The sequence below is a fragment of the Oncorhynchus masou genome, chromosome 21 (genome assembly GCF_036934945.1).
Source record: "Oncorhynchus masou masou isolate Uvic2021 chromosome 21, UVic_Omas_1.1, whole genome shotgun sequence".
Classification (NCBI taxonomy): Eukaryota; Metazoa; Chordata; class Actinopteri; order Salmoniformes; family Salmonidae; genus Oncorhynchus; species Oncorhynchus masou.
Window position 1 is genome coordinate 42,228,714 of NC_088232.1, and position 20,901 is coordinate 42,249,614.

The following is a 20,901-nucleotide window of genomic DNA, read 5'->3' on the forward strand; positions in this document are numbered from 1 at the left end:
GATACAACAGTAGCTAAGATGGGGAGAAGTATGTCCATGATAAAGCACTGCTCTACCTTCTTGACAGCACTATCAACAAGGCAGGTCCTACAGGACCTAGTTTTGTCGCACCTTGACTACTGTTTAGTCGTGTGGTCAGGTGCCACAAAAAGGGACTGGGGAAAATTGCAATTGGCTCAGAACAGGGCAGCACAGCTGGCCCTTGGATGTACACAGAGAACTAATATTAATAATATGCATGTCAATCTCTCCTTGCTCAAAGTAGAAGAGAGATTGACTTCATCACTACTTGTATTTATGAGAGGTTGAATGCAACGTTGAATTAAACATATTGAATGCACCGAGCTGTCTGTTTGAACTACAGCTCGGACACCCATGCATACCCCACAAGACATGCCGTAAGAAGTCTCTTCACAGTCCAAGTCCAGAAGAGACTATGGGAGGCACACAGTACTACATCAAGTAACTGATGAAAGCAGTAAAATGTTATTTATTAAAAAAAAAAAAAAAAAAAATACACCTTATGGAACAGCAGGGACCGTGAAGCAGCACAAACATAGGCACAGACATGCATACACAGACACGATAACATAAGCACCATACACATGTATTTGTACTGTAGATATGAGGTAGTGGTTGAAGTAGGTGCCTGAGAGAACACTGTTGTGAAAATGTTTTGTAATGTTTTTAAACTGCCTTAATGTTGCTGGACCCCAGGAAGAGTAGCTGCCGCCTTGGATCCATAATAAATACAGTCTGTGGGACCTTATATAGGCAGCTGTGTGCCTTTCCAAATCATGTCCAATCGATTGAATTTACCACAGGTGCATCCAGTTTACATGGATCATCCTTGAGATGTTTCTTCAACTTGTTTGGAGTCCATCCACTTGGAGTTTGGCAAAAGGCACCTAAAGGACTCTTTGACCATGAGAAACAAGATTCTCTGGTCTGATGAAACCAAGATTGAACTATTTGGCCTGAATGCCAAGCATCACATCTGGAGGAAACCTGGTACCATCCCGAAGGTGAAGCATGGTGGTGGCAGAATCATGCTGTGGGGATGTTTTTCAGCAGCAGGGACTGGGAGACTAGTCAGGAATGATGGAAAGATGAATGGAGCAAAGTACAGAGACATTCTTGACGGGGGGTGGCACACAGCCAAGACAACGCAGAAGTGGCTTTGGATAAGTGTCTGAATGTCCTTGAGTGGCCCAGCCAGAGCCCGGCACTTGAACATCTCTTCAGAGACCTGAAAATATCTGTGCAGCAATGCTAACCATCCATCCAACAGAGCTTGAGAGGATCTGCAGAGAATAATGGGAGAAACTCCCCAAACACAGGTGTGCCAAACTTGTAGCGCCATACACAAGAAGACTCAATGTGGTAATCGTTGCCAAAGGTGCGTCAACAAAGTACTGAGTAAAGGGTCTGAATACTTACGTAAATGTTTGTTCATTTTATTTTTAATTAAACGTTTTGTTTTGTCATTATCAGGTATTGTGCGTATATTGACCAAGGGAAAAAAATCTATTTAATCCATTTTAGTATACGGCTGTAATGTAACCAAATGTGGAAAAAGGTAAGATGTCTAAATACTTTATTGTATTTCAAGTTTTGCAAAAGTGGGTCTAAGATATGAAATCCAGATACAAAGGCAAGAAAAGGATCAGACATTCTGAAAACGTATTTAAGGATTTGACCAGTTGTTTTCCTATAGATCCACCAGAGTCAGACCAGCTCAGGGCCCACAGGAAGCAGAGACTAGGGTCTAAAGTTGAGAGCAAATATGTATTTGATCCAAACAGTGAGCGTTACGGTTTTCTGACTAACCCTGGAGCAGAATCTATATTCTTAGTATTGTCAATTGCCCAGCTCCCATTCGTTGAGAAACATGTAGACCACCACATTGTTTTGTTCCACTGTGAGTGGAGATGACATTTCTGAGCAGTCTCGGAGAAGCTCTGCATACAACTCCCTGACATCACCCACAGCATCTGAACACCGCTCTGCGTTTGGGTCAGTTATAGAACCCCATCCAAGGTCTAGAACTATCTCTCTGAGTTCTATAGCTGAGGCTGTGAGAAGTTCAGAGACCAAAGAAGATCCAGGAGAAGCCCTGGAGACACAGGGTGCTGTAGTCTGACCAGACCCTGAGACATGAGAAGTGCTGCATCTACATCTCACACTTTCAACAGGAAGCTCCTCCTAGTGTACTTCCTGACATACTTTTCTGTGGCCAGGACAGAACACATATACTGATTCCATTGAGCTTTGAGGCTCAGTCAGATCTTTGCAAATTCTCAAAATAGTTTAAAAATGTTGACCTTTGAATAATAAGGGGGATTACATTTACTCAGTCTGACAATTACTCTTAAATCAAATTAGTTTAACTTTGTTGCTTATTTTTTCCACAAGAATCACTTAAATTCAATTATGTTCATGTGGAATTTGAATATGATAGATCTAGGAGCCTTTGTTTCAGGAGGTTGTGACTGAATATATTGATGGATGTATTCATGGAAGTCTTTGAAGTGATGGCTTTGATGGTGTAGCCTAGCCTCTCTGTATGTAAGGCAGATGTATATCACTGTTTCACTATCTAATAAAACAAATCAAACTGAAAATCAGGGATGAGGAATAGAGTTTTACACTTTTGTGGAAATCTTTTATTTTACATCTAAATTAAACACATAGGTCTGTCGGTTTATCCAAAAACACATTCACTATGATTAACTAAACTAAATCAGATTCAACTAAATCAGTTAAATCATTTCAACAAGATCACAGTAATAACAAGCCAGACAAGATAAGCATTGAACAACATTTAAAATAATTAGAAAGGACCATGGTGACATTTGTCCTATGCATAAAAAGCATTTTGACACAAGTCAAGACAGTACATAAGGCAGTAATTTAATACTGCAACTAGAGCTTGAATTTAAAAAAAATTGTATTACTAACTTTACCACACTGCAGAGTATTGTGATGTGGCCTTCCACAGTTCAGTGCTGTTTTGTGAGGAAAATGTCACCCTCTGGGCCACATAAAATCTGAGATCAAAGATCATGGGGAAGTCTAAGTCATTGACTTTCCAACAAAACAAACCAACACAAGTGTCAACAAGTCAGTCTAGAAACACAGGAAGACACGTCTTATGTGCCGATTAGAGGAAAGTAATATTAATAAATGCTTATAGGTTTACTAAATTTGATCAATTACCTGGATGAGTTGAACCTCTGCTATCAACAACCTCAACTTGTATAGATTGTGCATTTGGCCCCAGCTTCTTCCTGCAGTCCTCCAGCTGTACTCGAACTCTCTTGAGAGGCAGCAGTATCCGCCGAGCTCCACTGTTACAGCCAGGACTCAGTAATTTCCTGCAGTCCTTCAGCAGTACGGTCACCCTCTTGAGGGGCGAATTGGGATCAGGTTGGTGGGGAAGAGACAGGCTGGGACTGTCCTCACAATCCTAAAATAAAAGACAACATAAACAGACACTGTAGGTGGTGTCAAATGGAACAATATACATTGATGAACTACATCATGTTTTAATGTATGCTCACTACACTACCTCCTCGAGTTTCATAGACTCTGCATTTGGCCCCAGCAGGTTAATGCAGTCTTCCAGCAGCAGTGCAAGAGGCGGCAATGTGCACTGAGCTCCACTGTTACAGTCAGGACCCAGTGTGACCGTAGGTTCAGGATCAGGTTGGTAGGGAAGAGACAGGCTGGCACTGTCCTCACAATCCTAGAATAACAACAACATATTATGTAGGCTTGTCAAGTTCAATATCTGTATAGAACAAACACTAGATTTCTGAAAAGGTGTAGCAAGAGGGATGTTATTGAATTGCGGTAGCATTTGGGCATGGCATTTTCGAAAAATGTACATCAACTAATATGGCAGCTTAATGACTAAATATTTTACCTTTATGACAACATTGTGCCACCAGCAAGGTAGTAATACATTTGAGGTAAATTAAAAAACTATTTTTTTGGAGACCAGAGATGCTCAAATCGAAGGTCATTAAGCCTTTAAAGATCAATAACTGAAGTAATATGATTAATAACTTTTATCACAATGTCATTTCATTCAAATTGAGTAACACCAATTGACACTTTGGTTATAGACACCAAATTGTCAATGGAATTATCACATTTATGACATAAAAGGATGTGATTATCTTATTGTTTTCTAGACCCCTCCCCTGATAGAGTTAATACTCAGGATCCTTCTTTGTGAAGAGCGATTTAAGGCAGAAACACCAGTGACAAAACTAAGGGACATATTATATTTTGTAATAAATTAAAGTAGGTATTTGGAATAGACTTTGTTTTCATTTATTTAAGTACTGGTTTATGTTCCAGCATTCAAAATAATAGATAATATATCCCTAAATCATGTCACTACAACTACTGGGACAAGCCAACTGTACCCTTAGTAAAATGCCTAAACATCATTGATGAAAAGTTCAATATCAACAAAAACATTTATGTTCTGTAACTGTTAGTCATTTTAAAGTGTTTTACATGGATGCAAGGGCGAGGGGTGCAAATTCCACCACAATTCAAGAACAACCCAAGTCTTATCTTTGGGAAATGACACACGTGAAGAGGATAAGCTAGCAAACCCAACAAGGTCTTTGCATTGGTGAAAAGTAGCTATCATATTCCTGGAAAAGAGTGCACGAGCTAGCTATCTTTTCTTCATGGGCTGTTGGAGAAAGCCTCCCAGGACAAGCTTCGCTTGGTAACATTCCTGTAAAGTCAACCAGCAAGCTACAATTCGGCCTATGTTAAGGCAGGGCAAACCCGTTCTGGTGATTTCTGGTATATCAAATCAAAAATGTACATTTTATTTGCCACATGCACCGAATACAACAGGTGTAATAGACCTTACTTGTTTACTTACGAGCCCCTAACCAAATTGATTCCAAGAACACAGGATGAGATGTTACTATCCGTTGTGCAAGCACTTCCAAGAGTTAATAAACAGTGAACGTGGTGAAATTTGGGGAGCGCATCGTCAGTAGTGTACCTTACTTACGAGCCCCTAACCAACAATGCAGTTAAGACAAAAATAAGTGTTAAGAAAGTATTTACTCAATAAAAAAACAAAATACATTTTTAAAAAAGAATAGAAAAACAACAAATAAGGCTAGTTGAGGTAAGAGGTAATATGTACATGTAGGTAGAGGTGAAGTGATGATGCATAGATAATAAACAGTAGCAGCAGCGTAAAAATGGGGGGGGTTACTCTGGGTCTTAATTGAAAAGGATGCTGCTACCAGTTGACATTACTACATGATTCCATATGTTATTTCATAGTTTATGTTTTCACTATCATTCTACAATGTAGAAAACAGTAAAAAATAAAGTGTGTTTCCAAACTTTTGACTGGTAATGTACATGTGCAACAGTAATCATATTACTTGTATTTTTAATTAAACTGCACACACCAAAATAGAAAGAAACACTGCTTTGTCAATCACTCCTATCAATTATCACTTTGTTATCAATTGCACGAGTGGGATTGCACATCCTGTTAACACAGCTCAAAAAGCATACGGAATCTGGGAATAATGTATACAGTGCCTTGCGAAAGTATTTGGCCCCCTTGAACTTTGCGACCTTTTGCCACATTTCAGGCTTCAAACATAAAGATATAAAACTGTATTTTTTTGTGAAGAATCAACAACAAGTGGGACACAATCATGAAGTGGAACGACATTTATTGGATATTTCAAACTTTTTTAACAAATCAAAAACTGAAAAATTGGGCGTGCAAAATTATTCAGCCCCTTTAAGTTAATACTTTGTAGCGCCACCTTTTGCTTCGATTACAGCTGTAAGTCGCTTGGGGTATGTCTCTATCAGTTTTGCACATCGAGAGACTGAAATTTTTTCCCATTCCTCCTTGCAAAACAGCTCGAGCTCACAAAAAATACAGTGTTATATCTTTATGTTTGAAGCCTGAAATGTGGCAAAAGGTCGCAAAGTTCAAGGGGGCCGAATACTTTCGCAAGGCACTGTACGTCACTGGTTACAGGACAACTTGTAGAAGACAGCTAGCGACATTGTGAAGTGCTGCATTTTGATTCAAGTGGGTCGCCAACACCGTAAATGTAACACCATGCCCAACCCACCATCATGCGCAAATTGATTTTGTCTCCCCACAACACACCGGTTGAAATATTAAAAAAAAACTAAACCAATTATATTAATTTGGGGAGAGGTCAAAAAGCATTAAACATGTATGGCAATTTCGCTAGCTAGCGTGCTGTTGCTGGCTAATTTGCCTGGAATATAAACAGTTATTTTACCTGAAATGCACAAGGTCCTCTACTCCAACAATTAATCCACACATAAAACAATCAACCTAAACGTTTATAGTCATCTCTCCTCCTTCCAGGCTTTTTCTTCTTTGGACTTTATATGATGATTAGCAACACACTTTCATAATAAGGTGTATTACCACAACCGACCTCAGTTCATCTTTCAAACACCCACGTGGGTATAACCAATGAGGAGATGGCACATGGGTATATGCTTCTAAAAGCCAATGAGGATAGGTAGGTCTTTACATTGCATTCAAATATTTTAGCGCCTGGCAATGCATAAGAGTAGTGTGGGTGCAATGATTGAATAACATGCATGTGTAAATGTATTTTTATAACAAATGACCAACAAGGGGTGTAGCACTGTTTCAACACTATTCAAAGGCCACATGGAAACTTGCAATAGCCTCTACATGGTTGGTTAGATGAGCATTTGTACAAGGCTTCTATCAATATTTTGGAATGGCAGATGTTGATTTCGGGAGGCTGCAATCAAGGAAAATGGAACAAACAACTTTTCCTGTTAACGTCAACAAACAACGACCTGCCAATCAACAGTGACAACGGCTGGTTGCTATTTAAGTGATAGTTTGACTTTAAAAATCAGTCTATTGATATGTGGCCAGTGACAACGTTGACTTTTTTTGACGCTCGTCAACGTTAAAAACACATCGCTTGACTTACGGTTTTTGAAACATAAAGAACTATTTCATATCATCGAGAAATAACAACAAACATGTTAAATTACTACACACCTTTACAGGGTTAGTTTTTCCACACGGCCATGTTACATCGCTTGTTTAGGGAAGACCTAGGTGCCACCTGTGTTAATTACCACCTACCTCACTGATATGAAAGATAATCAGCATATGTTTAGAAAATCGGTTTGAAAGCAATAATTGACGTTTCTAAACTTTAAAAACACAGTTTAGGAATTGTAGTTCTCATGGAGCCAACCATGGGCGAATGTAACCACAGAAAACCCTATGTATGAAAAATTAGGGTTTGAGCGCTGTGACCCCCAGTGCTTATGACAAAGTAGACGGTACAAAAACAAATATTGTTTTTAGGCAATTGATATTTTGGCATCGTATTAAACTTGAATAGTAACATCACCAATCTGAGGTAAAACGGGTGTAATTCGGTTAATACTCCCCAATTCGATGTGGTCGAAACATGTAATGTAACACTGTCCACATCATGGAAAGTAGCGTAATATGCATTAGACGGCAAAATAATTACATATCTTAATTTAGGATGATAGTAAAAGAAGCAAACTTCCTTTTTTTTCAAGTATCACACATCTCACTTGTTTGCCCATTTGGACAAAATGCTCGTAAACACAATTAAACCAGGCGCTCTAGACTAGAGCGTCCATGTGCAAATATGCTGTTTGCTTACCATGATATTGAATTAGCTGTGTCCTTTTTTTGTAGGGTCGTTTCACGTTTGCAGCTACAGTAGTTATGTTGTTATTAGGTGCGAAATGCTAGGCAAATTAAAGTTTGGAACCTTTTTGACTAGGCCACGAAATTAATAGCATGCTCCGAAACGATGTTTCTTTGTGGATAATCATGTCGGTTGGCATGGCTTGTGATACATTACCGCCACCACCTGGACTGGAGTTTATTTTGTTTTGACTGACATCCTGTATCTGTTTCTTGTTGACATATTAAATCAAAAGGTACTTAGGTATAGAGCCCTAAATATCTTGACTTCACGGTCCAATATTTACAAGAGAGAGATGGCCCAGCAGTGTTGTATACATAATACAAAAACTTTATTGGAATTCTTGCATAACTCTACAACTCAACTTGACATCTACACACATTCAGACAGAGCTAGCCATAGAGTTAAAGTGCTCAATCTTCTTTTTTATTTTTTTAGGAAAGCTGTGATGTGTACAGAGAGAACAGAGATAGACTTACAGCAAGAGGAGTAGGTAGAACAAATTGTCCCCCATCCCGGGTAGCAAATCCTGGTCTTGGAATCAGGGTTGGTGGTCAATTCCTGTCAATTCAGGAAGAACACGGAAATTCCAATTCTCTGTCATGATTTTCAATTAGGAGAATTTGGAATTGGAATTTTGTTTACTTTCTGAATTTACTGGAATTGAAAAGGAATTGATTATTTGCTTTGGACGTGTAGGTTAAATGTTAAATCATTGATATTGATCAATTAATCCCTCAACATTCCGTGAGGTGGAATTAAATCATGCAATATCTGGACACTCGAGGACCAGGGTATTAGGCAAAAGGCGCCAAAGAAGAACTCCCAGAGATTGACAGTGTCCTCACACACACACACACACACACACACACACACACACACACACACACACACACACACACACACACACACACACACACACACACACACACACACACGAGCAGCAGTGTATTACAAAGACACACAATAGCAGCAGTCTGAGGTGACTGAGGAGTGGCAGGTGTGGTTTAAGGTACCTCTGGACTGATGAGGTAGGCTGGGTTAGAGGCAAGGGAGGGTTTAGTGTACATTGGAGTGTGTGTGTGTGTGTATGTAGGTTTGCGTGTGTGTTTGTTCACAGGTAAGGCTGAGGGTATGGGTGAGCTAGGCTGAGAGATTTTGAGGGGTTGTGAGAAAATCACCTGATGACCATAATGGAGAAGACTACTGCAGTTTTATGTGTGTGAGTGAGAGACGGATACAGAAAGACAGGAGAAACATCAATTTTACTTTTTTCCTCCTCCCCAGTGTATTCCTCCTCCTCCTCCCCGGTGTATTCCTCCTCCTCCTCCCCGGTGTATTCCTCCTCCTCCTCCCCGGTGTATTCCTCCTCCTCCTCCCCGGTGTATTCCTCCTCCTCCTCCCCGGTGTATTCCTCCTCCTCCTCCCCGGTGTATTCCTCCTCCTCCCCGGTGTATTCCTCCTCCTCCCCGGTGTATTCCTCCTCCTCCCCGGTGTATTCCTCCTCCTCCCCAGTGTATTCCTCCTCCTCCCCAGTGTATTCCTCCTCCTCCCCAGTGTATTCCTCCTCCTCCCCAGTGTATTCCTCCTCCTCCCCAGTGTATTCCTCCTCCTCCCCAGTGTATTCCTCCTCCTCCCCAGTGTATTCCTCCTCCTCCCCAGTGTATTCCTCCTCCTCCCCAGTGTATTCCTCCTCCTCCCCAGTGCATTATTCCAGTAGTCCTTTCTTCCAGTGTTAGGGGTACAGATCCTCTGTTGTTTCACACAGCGCTTGTCAATAGCAAAGACTTTGGATACACCCCCCTCCCATCCCCTTTAAAAAGTCCCCCACATTCCTCTCTGCTTAGCTCTGAAGCAGCAGCAAAATAAGCACTACTCCAACCTCCATCTGTCCTTCCCTATTTTTCCATAACTTCCCGAATCCCAAATCGATCCCTAGCAACTATTCCCTATGCACTTCTGAAGCAATATGGCCCCAAATGTTTTTCACCTATCATATCATAAGACAAGTTGAAGAAATTACCTTATTATTGAACCCTATTCATCCTTAATGACCTACAGGAGTGCCTAGGAAGTCGGGCCTTGACATTGATCTCTCCTAGCTTCTATAGTTTCTCTCCACCAGGTGGGAGTATAGTACTGCATCAGAAGTACACTCACGCTCATATTTTCAGCAGTACTCACAGCCAATCTTCACAGTATAAAAAAATATAATAGTCTTGTTTCACAACCACAGCAAAATAGCACTGTAACACACACAGAGTAGACCTTATCAGCTCATCTCTGGGTCTCTTGGTGTGTATCGGAGTACACACACAATCCCCCTCATTCATAGTGGGCTGGCTTTCTGGCTATGAAGCCATTCCCTCTATAGAGAGTCCAATCCAAGTCCAACTGACTGATTGAGGGTTAGCATCTCGCTACTTAGCAACCTCTGTGAAAAGCTGTCCAGGAGTGATCCATCTGTCAGTCAAACTGAAGGCCCCACTTCCTCTCTCACATTCCTCCTGAATGGGAGGGACCTGTGTGTATGTCAAAGGTGGGAAGCGGGACAACTGACAACTTCCTGTTCAGCAGTGATGACATAATTTCCTGTTTCCGGTCAGGCGCTGGCTCCATTGTCACCATTATTAGTGACGCGGCCGAAGCTCGTCCCGTGGGTGATAAGGGTGGGTGTGGCCACGGAGAGATCACACTGGCTGCTGTGCTGTGATTGGGCATCCAGACCATGGAGGCTGCTGTGAGTGGACAGCAGGTGGTCGTGGCGGGGCGTGCTGCCGTGGGGGGGTAGAGTGCGCTCCTCGCCGCCTCGGTAACTATAGGGGGTGTAGCTGGGCGTAGGGGAAAGAGAAGGGGAGGAGACGTTAGTTCAGTAGTTCACAACTTTATGTACAACACACACATCCACACCAACAGGTATGCCAGCTGTGCTCTCTAATCTACAGCCAGGTGATTTTATCTCAGGTATAGAACTGTTAATAACAAGATAGATTAGAAGCTGTCCACAGAAAAGGATCTATTGAAGTGCCATAACTACAATAGGCTTTGGAAAGCCTGAATCCAGTTTCATCATGTATTCATCTTTGATTATAAAAACTGCTCATATATAGTGGCATCCGTAGCCAACCCTCTCTCCCACCTTCTCTCTCACTCTCCTACCGTCCATCTCGGGAGCGATGTAGACTGCCATGGTAACTGGTCTTGCTGTTCACGCTGCCAGCCTTGCTGCGGGTGGAGGAGGCGTGGCCCAGTGAGTGGATTGGTCTGCGGTCATCAGGGGCGTGTCTAGGGTCATCAGGCTCGTCCAAGATGGCCAGGTGAGTGGAGGAGGCATGGGTGGAGGTGCCCTGGGGGAGGAGGATTAGGAATGAAAAACAATCAGTGATATCATATTATATTACATTATGAATTACGGTTAGGGCCATGTTTTATGACAAGGTCATGGTGCCAGTTATACCTGGGTGGAGGTTCCCCGTGATTTCCTGATGATGGGGGTGTGGGGGTCCCTCAGTAGAGACTGGGCAAAGTCTGGCTCCTGGAGCACCTGTCTGCTCTCATTCACCCCACTACTGTGGAGGGAGGAGTGCAGGGAGAGAGGAGGAAATGGGTGAGAGGGGTAAAGGGGTGAAGGAGGAGGGAGTGAGAGGGGGAGGGAGGGAGAGAGAGGGGGAGGGACGGAGAGGGGGAGGGAGGGGAAGGGAGAGGCATGGGAGGGTAGGAAATGAGTGGAAGGGGAGGGAAAGGAGGAGAGAGGGAGGGGCATGGGAGGGCAGAAAATGAGTGGAAGGGGAGGGAGGGGAGGATGAAGTGAGAGGGGGAAGGAGGGAGGGAGGGGAGGGGAGAGGAGAAGGGAGGGGAGAGGAGGAGGGAGGAAGGGGAGAGGAGAAGAGAGGAAGGGGAGAGGAGAAGGGAGGAAGGGGAGAGGAGGAGGGAGGGAGGGGAGAGGAGGAGGGAGGGAGGGGAGAGGAGGAGGGAGGGAGGGGAGAGGAGGAGGGAGGAAGGGGAGAGGAGAGGGAAGGGCAAGCCGAAAGAAAAGGGATGGCGGAGAGAAGGGAAGAAAGGGAGTGATACACAGAAGAGGGCAGAGAGAGAGGGAAGGTAGAAGGATGAGAGAATTGCAGAGAGGAGATGGAGATATGGAGGAGTGGGAGGGATGAGAGAATGATGGGGTGAGTGGAGGAGGAGGGTGTTGTTGAGGGTGGGAGAACAGGCACAGAAAATAGCCTAATCACCATGGAGACCGGGTTATGGGAAGTGTGTGTGTCAGGAGGGAGGGAATGACAAGGCTTTTAATGACATTCCACATTCAAATGTTGGTCAAATTGCTCATTTGAATATTTTCTGCAATTTATCAAGCTAGCGAGTGGTTCTACATTACTACGTATTGAAATTACCAGCTTGAAATGAGAAATACACAAACATTAAAATACACACACAGACATGAGCGCACACTCTCTCGCTTTCTCTCTCCCGGCTTACTCTTTGTTTCTACGTCTGTGTAGGAAGCTGGCCCATTCGAAGCAGGTCTTCTTGCTGCCCACCCAGAAAACTGAGGGAATCCCCACCACCAGCATCATCAGGTACTTAATGAGGAACAGGGCCAGGTCTGGACGACTAGTCTGCTCAACCTACACAGAGAAAGAGGGGGTTGAGGGAGTGAGTCCAGAATCATCTGCTATTTCATCAGAAACATCTGCTATTTCATCAAAACAACTATTTAACCTAACACACAGCGAAAGAGGCAGGACAGAGAGGAGAGTGAGATGGTGTGTGTCCTCTTCCTCATACTGCACAGCTCACTGCCCACAGACAGTTCTCCCTTCTGCTCTACTCCACATGCCAGCGCAGTGACTGTGTGTGTGTGTCTGTGTGTATGTGTGCACACAGAGACAGCGAGAAAGCCTAGCTACCTGTAGTCTAAAACAGGGCTCTCAAACCTTGTTCCTGGAGACTACTGTCCTGTACGTTTCCAGTCCAACCCTAATCTAGCACACCTGATTGTAATAATTAGCTGGTTGATAAGCTGAACCAGGTTAGTTACAACTGGGGTTGGAGACAAAACCTACACAAGGGTAACTCTCCAGGAACAGGGTTGGAGACCCCTGGTCTAAAACCACAACTTTCTCTTGTGGTCACAAATAACATCACTCAAATGTGCCACTCACACACACACACAAACAACACACACACACATATCGACCTCCGGGAGAGCGATCAGATAACATGGAGTAAAATGTGAATTCCAGTGTGACTACGGGATGCAGAGAGGGTCACTGCACAGGGAGGACACACAAGTCAGAGCACCTGCTCGTACCACATATTCCACATACATTCACACACATCACTGATCATATTACTTTCATTCATTCAACTTTATACTATGAGAGAGAGAAAAAGAGACAGAGAGAGAGAGAGACAGAGATGTAGAGAGAGAGAGATAGATGTGTGTATCTGAGGGGAGGATGTTCATAATAATGGCTGGAACAGAGTGAATGGAATGGCATCGAACATATGGAAACCAAGTGTTTGAAATATTTGATACCATTCCAAATATTCCGCTCCAGCCATTACCATGAGCCCATCCTCCCAAATGAAGGTGCCACCAACATCCTGTGATGTCCATCCTTCTCAACTGTTCTACTAATGTACATTCTCTCTATTGCAGTGGCAGACACACGTCCACTTTTAACTGATACATGGCCGGGAAGATGAAAGGCTTTCGCCACCTGGTAATCTGTGTGTGGTGTGTGTATAACAGAGACTGTGTATGCACAGCTGTTATAATTAAGCAATAAGGCCTGAGGGAAAAACCCTTGAATGAGCAGGTGTGTCCAAACTTTTGTCTGGTACTGTATATCATTGTTTTCCATCAGAAAACTTGAGGGGCCAAATAAAACCCCTAGTTGGGCCGCCAGTTGGGCAGCCAGTTGGGCAGCCAGTTGGGCCGCCAGTTGGGCCGCCAGTTGGGGAACCAGTTGGGCCGCCAGTTGGGGAACCAGTTGGGCCGCCAGTTGGGCAACCAGTTGGGCAACCAGTTGGGCAACCAGTTGGGCCGCCAGTTGGGCCGCCAGTTGGGCAACCAGTTGGGGAACCAGTTGGGCAGCCAGTTGGGCAGCCAGTTGGGCAGCCAGTTGGGCCGCCAGTTGGGGAACCAGTTGGGCTGCCAGTTGGGCAGCCAGTTGGGCAGCCAGTTGGGCCGCCAGTTGGGCAGCCAGTTGGGCAGCCAGTTGGGCCGCCAGTTGGGCCGCCAGTTGGGGAACCAGTTGGGCCGCCAGTTGGGCAGCCAGTTGGGGAACCAGTTGGGGAACCAGTTGGGCCGCCAGTTGGGCCGCCAGTTGGGCAACCAGTTGGGCCGCCAGTTGGGCCGCCAGTTGGGCCGCCAGTTGGGGAACCCTGCCAGAACTCTTTGTGCCACTATTTAACAAGGGACCAGCTTCTGCATTCAGAATGACTGGGAGTGAATGGTAGCAGTAGAGAAAGTTTGGCATCAAAGTGAAAAGTAAACACAATCGTATTGAATTTCAGCTAACTACTCAGCGAACACATATTATAACTGTAATTCTGTTCATAAAAAATAGAAGAATCTACAGCCACGTTATTACTGGATTTTCTGAACGCTGGTCACATTTTCAAGGCTCATCCTGTAGAATCCAGCAACAGTACTGGTCCCATTAATGTTTTTATTTTCTAACGCTTCAGCATGGAATTATTACGTTGTCTTTACCTTCCCATTTTCAACCTAGGAGCAAAGCAGGAAGTCAAATCAGGAAGTATGTGCTATGGTTTGTTGATTCCAATCATTTGAATGAATATCCTACATTACCATGGAAATGATTGCATCACAATACCAGGCAGCCACTGCGAGTGTACCCATGAGTTTACCAGCCAAATTGCCAGGGTTAGAGGTTCCAAGACCGATCTATTCATTCCTGCTCAATGTGTGCTAGTGCTGCACCTTGCTTGCAACATTTTATGTGTGCTCGTTTGCTACAACACCTTGCTTCCCACTTGGCAAAACTGGTGGAATCAACGTTGTTTCCACCTCATTTCAAGCATCAAAAAAATGTATGTGATGACGTTGAATCGGCGTGAAAAACTGATTGGTTGGATCAAACGAGATGGTAACATTTTTTGTTGATTTTACATTCAATTCATGTTAGTTGAAAAATCTACCAAATGTAAATCAAAACTAGATATTGAACTGACATCTGTGCCCAGTGAGTTGTTTCAGCAAGGAGCAACAAAGTTTCGTCACGTTGAATGCCCGGCCGTCCTGTCTTCAGTCAGCAGTTCGTTAGCCCCAAAAAATGTTTTACGGTTACACTGTAATTGTGCCAGCTCTAACACACACACACACACACACACACACACACACACACACACACACACACACACACACACACACACACACACACACACACACACACACACACACACACACACACACACACACACACACCAGGTGCTTAATAATTAAGAGGGAGCACGACAAAGCCTCCACAGAGTGGAGGAAACTTGATGCCGTGGAGTTGGGTTGGGCAGAGTAACGTTACAATGTGTGGATTACAGAAAACTAACTAGAGAGGGACTGGTAATAGGAGCAGTAAACTAGCAGACAGAGAGAGAGAAAGAGACAGAGAGAGACAGAGATGAATAGAGAGACAGAGAGAGACAGAGACGGATAGAGAGAGACAAAGAGAGACAGAGACAGATAGAGAAACAGAGAGAGACAGAGAGTGAGAAAGAGAGACAAAGAGACAGAAACAGAGAGCGAGAGAGAAAAATACCTCTAAACTTACATTGACTTCAGTATGAATTCACACCCATTTCCTTTTTCCACATTTTGTTGTTTTACTGCCTGATTTTAAAATGTATTAAATTGAGATTTTTCATCACTGGCCTATGCACAATAGCCCATCATGTCAAAGTAGAATTATGTTTTTAGAAATTGTTAAGTATAAATGAAAGGTTCAAATGTCTTGAGTTAATACAATGCATTCGGGAAAGAATTCAGACCCCTTGACTTTTTCCACATTTTGTTAAATTGTATTCTAAAATGGATTAAATACATAAATCATCATCAATCGACACACAATACCCCATAATGACAAAGCGAAAACAGGTTTTTAGAAATGTTAGAAATATTTACATACAGTTGAAGTCGGGGGTTTGCATACACTTAGGATGGAGTCATTAAAACTCGTTTTTCAACCACTCCACAAATGTCTTGTTAACAAACTATAGCTTTGGCAAGTCGGTTAGGACATCTACTCTCCAACAATTGTTTACAGACAGATTATTTCACTTATAATTCACTGTATTACAATTCCAGTGGGTCAGAAGTTTACATACACTAAGTTGATGTCATCACTTTAGAAGCTTCTGATAGGCTAATTGGCATAATTTGAGTCATTTGGAGGTGTACCTGTGGATGTATTTCAAGGCCTACCTTCAAATTCAGGGCCTCTTTGCTTGACATCCTTGGAAAATCAAAAGAAATCAGCCAAAACCTCAGAAAAATATTGTATACCTCCACAAGTCTGGTTCATCCTTGGGAGAAATTTCCAAACGCCTGAAGGTACCACGTTCATCTGTACAAACAATAGTATGCAAGTATAAACACCATGGGACCACGCAGCCATCATACCGCTCAGGAAGGAGACACGTTCTGTCTCCTGGAGATGAAAGTACTTTGGTGCGAAAAGTGCAAATCAATCCCAGTACAACAGCCATGGACCTTGTGAAGATGCTGAATAAAACAGGTACAAAATGATCTATATCCACAGTAAACGAGTCCTATCGCGACATAACCTGAAAGGCCGCTCAGCAAGGAAGAAGCCACTGCTCCAGAACCACCATAAAAAAAGCCAGACTACGGTTTGCAACTGCACATGGGGACAAAGATTGTACTTTTTGGAAAAATGTCCTCGGATCTGATGAAACCAAAATATAACTGTTTGGCCATAATGACCATTGTTATGTTTGGAGGAAAAAGGGGAGGCTTGCAAGCCGAAGAACACCAACCCAACCGTGAAGCACAGGGGTGGCAGCAGCATGTTGTGGGGGTGTTTGCTGCAGGAGGGACTGGTGCACTTCACAAAATAGAGGGCATCATGAGGTGGGAACATTATGTGGATATATTGAAGCAAAATCTCAAGACATCATTCAGGAAGTTAAAGCTTGGTAGCAAATGGGTCTTCCAAATGGACAATGACCCCAAGCATACTTCCAAAGTTGTGGAAAAATGGCTTAAGGTCAACAAAGTCAAGGTATTGGAGTGGCCATCACAAAGCCCTGATCTCAATCCCATAGAAAATGTGTGGGCAGAACTGAAAAAGTGTGTGCGAGTAAGGAGGCCTACAAACCTGACTCAGTTACACCAGCTCTGTCAGGTGGAATGAGACTAAATTCACCCAACGTAATGTGGGAAGCTTGTGGAAGGCTACCTGAAACGTTTGACCCAAGTTAAACAATTTAAAGGCAATGCAACCAAATACTAATCGAGTGAATGTAAACTTGTGACCCACTGGGAATGTGATGAAATAAATAAAAGCTGAAATAAATCATTCTCTCTACTATTATTCTGACCAAATGGAACACCTGACGCTGAAAAATTAATTCACTTTTCAGCAGGACAATAACCTAAAACACAAGGCCAAATCTACACTGGATTTGCTTACCAAGAAGACAATGAATGTTCCTGAGTGTCTGAGTTACAGTTTTAAATTAAATCTACTTGAAAATATATGTCAAGACCTGAAAAGGGCTGTCTGCACCTGAACAAGGCAGTTAACCCACCGTTCCTTGGGTAGACCGTTAATGTAAATAAGAATTTGTTCTTAACTAACTTGCCTAGTTTATTTTTATTTATCCAGGTAGGCCAGTTGAGAACAAGTTCTCATTTACAACTGGCCAAGATAAAGCAAAGCAGTGCAACAAAAACAACAACACAGAGTTACATGTGGGATAAACAAAAGTACAATCAATAAAACAATAGATAAATCTATATACAATGTGTGCAAATTGAGTGAGGAGGTAGGCAATAAATAGGCCATAGTAGCGAAGTAATTACAATTCAGCAAATTAACACTGGAGTGATAGATGTGCAGATGATGATGTGCAAGTAGAAATACTGGTGTGCAAAATAGCAACAAAAAACAGTAAATAAAAACATTATGGGGATGAGGTAGGTAGTTGGATGGGCTATTTACAGATGGGCTGTGTACAGCTGCAGCGATCGGTTAGCTGCTCAGATAGCTGATGCTTAAAGTTAGTGAGGGAGATATAAGTCTCCAACTTTAGCGATTTTTGCAATTCTTTCCAATCATTGGCAGCAGAGAACTGGAAGGAAAGGCGGCCAAATTAGGTGTTGGCTTTGGGGATGACCAGTGAGATATACCTGCGCGTGCTAGGGGTGGGTGTTGTTATGGTGACCAGTGAGCTGAAATAAGGCGGAGCTTTACCGAGCAAAGACTTATAGATGACCTGGAGCCAGTGGGTCTGGAGACATATGTAGCGAGGGCCAACCGACGAGAGCATACAGGTCACAGTGGTGGGTAATATATGGGGCTTTGGTGACAAAATGGATGGCACTATGATAGACTGCATCCAGTTTGCTGAGTAGAGTGTTGGAGGCTATTTTTACATGACATCTCCGAAGTCAGGGATCGGTAGGATAGTCAGTTTTATGAGGGTATGTTTGGCAGCGTGAGTGAAGGAGGCTTTGTTGAAAAATAGGAAGCCGATTCTAGATTTAATTTTGGATTGGAGATGCTTAATAATGAGTCTGGAAGGAGAGTTACAGTCTAGCCAGACACCTAGGTATTTGTAGTTGTCCACAGTCAGAACCATCCAGAGTAGTGATGCTAGTCAGCAGGGCAGGTGCGGGCAGCGATCGGTTGAAGAGCATGCATTTAGTTTTTCTAGCGTTTAAGAGCAGTTGGAGGCCACGGAAGGAGTGTTGTATGGCATTGAAGCTCGTTTGGAGGTTAGTTAACACAGTGTCCAAAGAAGGGCCAGAAGTATACAGAATGGTGTCGTCTGAGTATAGGTGGATCAAGGAATCACCCGCAGAAAAAGCGACATCATTGATATATACAGAGAAGAGAGTCGGCCCCAGAATTGAACCCTGTGGTACCCCCATAGAGCCTGCCAGAAGTCCGGACAACAGGCCCTCCGATTTAACACACTAAAGGTTAAATTAAAAAAATATAATAAATGCTGCCAAAGGTGCAAAGTATTGACTCAAGGATCTGAATACCTATGTAAATGAGATATTTCTGTATTTCATTTTCAATACATTTGCAAACATTTCTAAAAACATGTTTACACTTTGTCATTGTGGGGTATTGCATACAGATGGCTGAAAAAAAATATATTTAATACATTTTGAATTTAAGCTGTAACACAACAAAATATGGAATACATCCAGGGGTATGAATACTTTCTGAAGGAACTGTACACCTACCTGGAAGGGACAGGGTATGTGGTAGTCTCTGCAGTGCTCCTGGACCCAGGTGGTCTCCCAGACAGACCTGTAGCTGTGTTCATACAGGTAGCAGGAGATGACCGTAAGCAGGGGCACCAGGTAAAGCACAGAGAACACCCCGATACGGATCATAAACTTCACCAGCTTGTCCTGGTTCTCCTTCTCCAGAGGGATCTCCATACGCACACGGTTAAGCGCCACGATCCCCGTCAGAAGCAGAGCCACACCCACCTAGAGGCAGATATATAGGTATTAGACTAGGTTAGAGAACAATCTTCAGATATCGATTATATATTGATTCAAGAGGACCATCTTCAGATATTGATAATGTATTGATTCAAGGGGCCATCTTCAAATATTGATAATGTATTGATTCAAGGGGCCATCTTCAGATATTGATAATGTATTGATTCAAGGGGGCATCACATGCATGTTAGGGATGCATAGGTCAGACTCTAAAGGCTTCTACACATCTAACAGCCAACCGTCTATGGACGGTTGTTGAAAGAATCTCAGTTGTTCGCCGCAAGACATTCTCCATCGCAGTTGGTCCAGATTTAACACGTAGAATCAGCCACAGACAGTTGGTCTGAGTTGGGGAAAAACTACCCAATGCAAGATGGATAATTCATTTGCTGTAGTTAGACAGAGGTGTAAAAGCCTTTAGAACAACTCTCCTTTCTAGAGCATAAAACACCCACCGCCACGTTGAGGCAGAGCGGCGCCAGCAGGAACCAGCGCAGCGCCGTGACGTCGTAGAGGCCCACAAAGCACACGCCACTCACGCCATCGCCCTCGATCTTGTTGAGGGCCAGCAGGGCCACGGTGAGGCAGCCGGGCAGGCCCCAGGCACAGGTGTGAAAGAGAAGGGCCTTCTTCTCGATGGCCTCGCTGCCCCACTTGGGCACGGCCGCCAGGAACCAGGTAATGGTGAGGATGACCCACCACACGCTTCCCGCCATTGTGAAGAAGTAGAGCACCATGAACAGCAGCGTGCATGCCTGGGAGGGGGAGATTGAAAATATCTCACACTTACATCCTATCATTGCTACCATCTTATTATACAGTAGTGGCCCTGAATGTCATAGAGTAAAGCAGCTAATCAATAAATCACTAAGACAACAGATGGGGATGGCTCACCTTGTTGTGGGAGCCCTGTGTGATGGTGGCCGCCCGGTAGTGGGTGGGGCTCGCCGCGTTGCAAGCCACCCTGTCCTCCAATAGGAAGCCCAGGAAGAACACAAGCGACACCATCATGTAGCAAGCGGCGTAGAAGATGATTGGCCGCTCCGGGTAGCGGAACCTCGTGACGTCGATGAGGAAGGTGAGGAAGCTGAAGAGTGTTGCCGAGAGACAGACGATGGAAACCACGCCGATGAAGTAGCGGGCGAAGGTCAGTTCCGGGCGCTGGAAGTACATGTTGGGGCAGGGGGGCGAGCACTCCCTCACGCCCAGGAATGAGTAGCCCAGGTCGGGTTCCATTTTGAGCTTGCGGGGGCACCAGAAGCCGAAATCCCTCTGGACAGACATGGGAGAGATATCGGTGGGATTTGCACTGGTCTGGAGGTCCACCGCACGGGGGTAGGGCTCATCACAGTCTGGGAACCTGGGGGCAGGAGCGGGAGC

The 20,901-nt window shown here is 43.8% G+C and overlaps 1 protein-coding gene across 1 annotated transcript in view; it reads right to left on the reverse strand.

The window, feature by feature from the left end:
• Positions 1 to 9,979: 9,979 nt before the first annotated feature.
• Positions 9,980 to 20,901, reverse strand: part of LOC135508379 (frizzled-3-like) — a 35,382-nt gene continuing 24,460 nt past the window's right edge. Inside the window, exons 4-10 of the mRNA XM_064928518.1 lie at positions 20,416 to 20,881; positions 19,977 to 20,276; positions 19,255 to 19,506; positions 12,267 to 12,415; positions 11,245 to 11,356; positions 10,947 to 11,134; positions 9,980 to 10,618 (exon numbers count right to left, since the gene is read on the reverse strand). Of these exons, the coding sequence (XP_064784590.1) occupies positions 10,390 to 10,618; positions 10,947 to 11,134; positions 11,245 to 11,356; positions 12,267 to 12,415; positions 19,255 to 19,506; positions 19,977 to 20,276; positions 20,416 to 20,881 (1,696 nt within the window). The 3' untranslated portion in view covers positions 9,980 to 10,389. The remainder of the gene's footprint in view (positions 10,619 to 10,946; positions 11,135 to 11,244; positions 11,357 to 12,266; positions 12,416 to 19,254; positions 19,507 to 19,976; positions 20,277 to 20,415; positions 20,882 to 20,901) is intronic.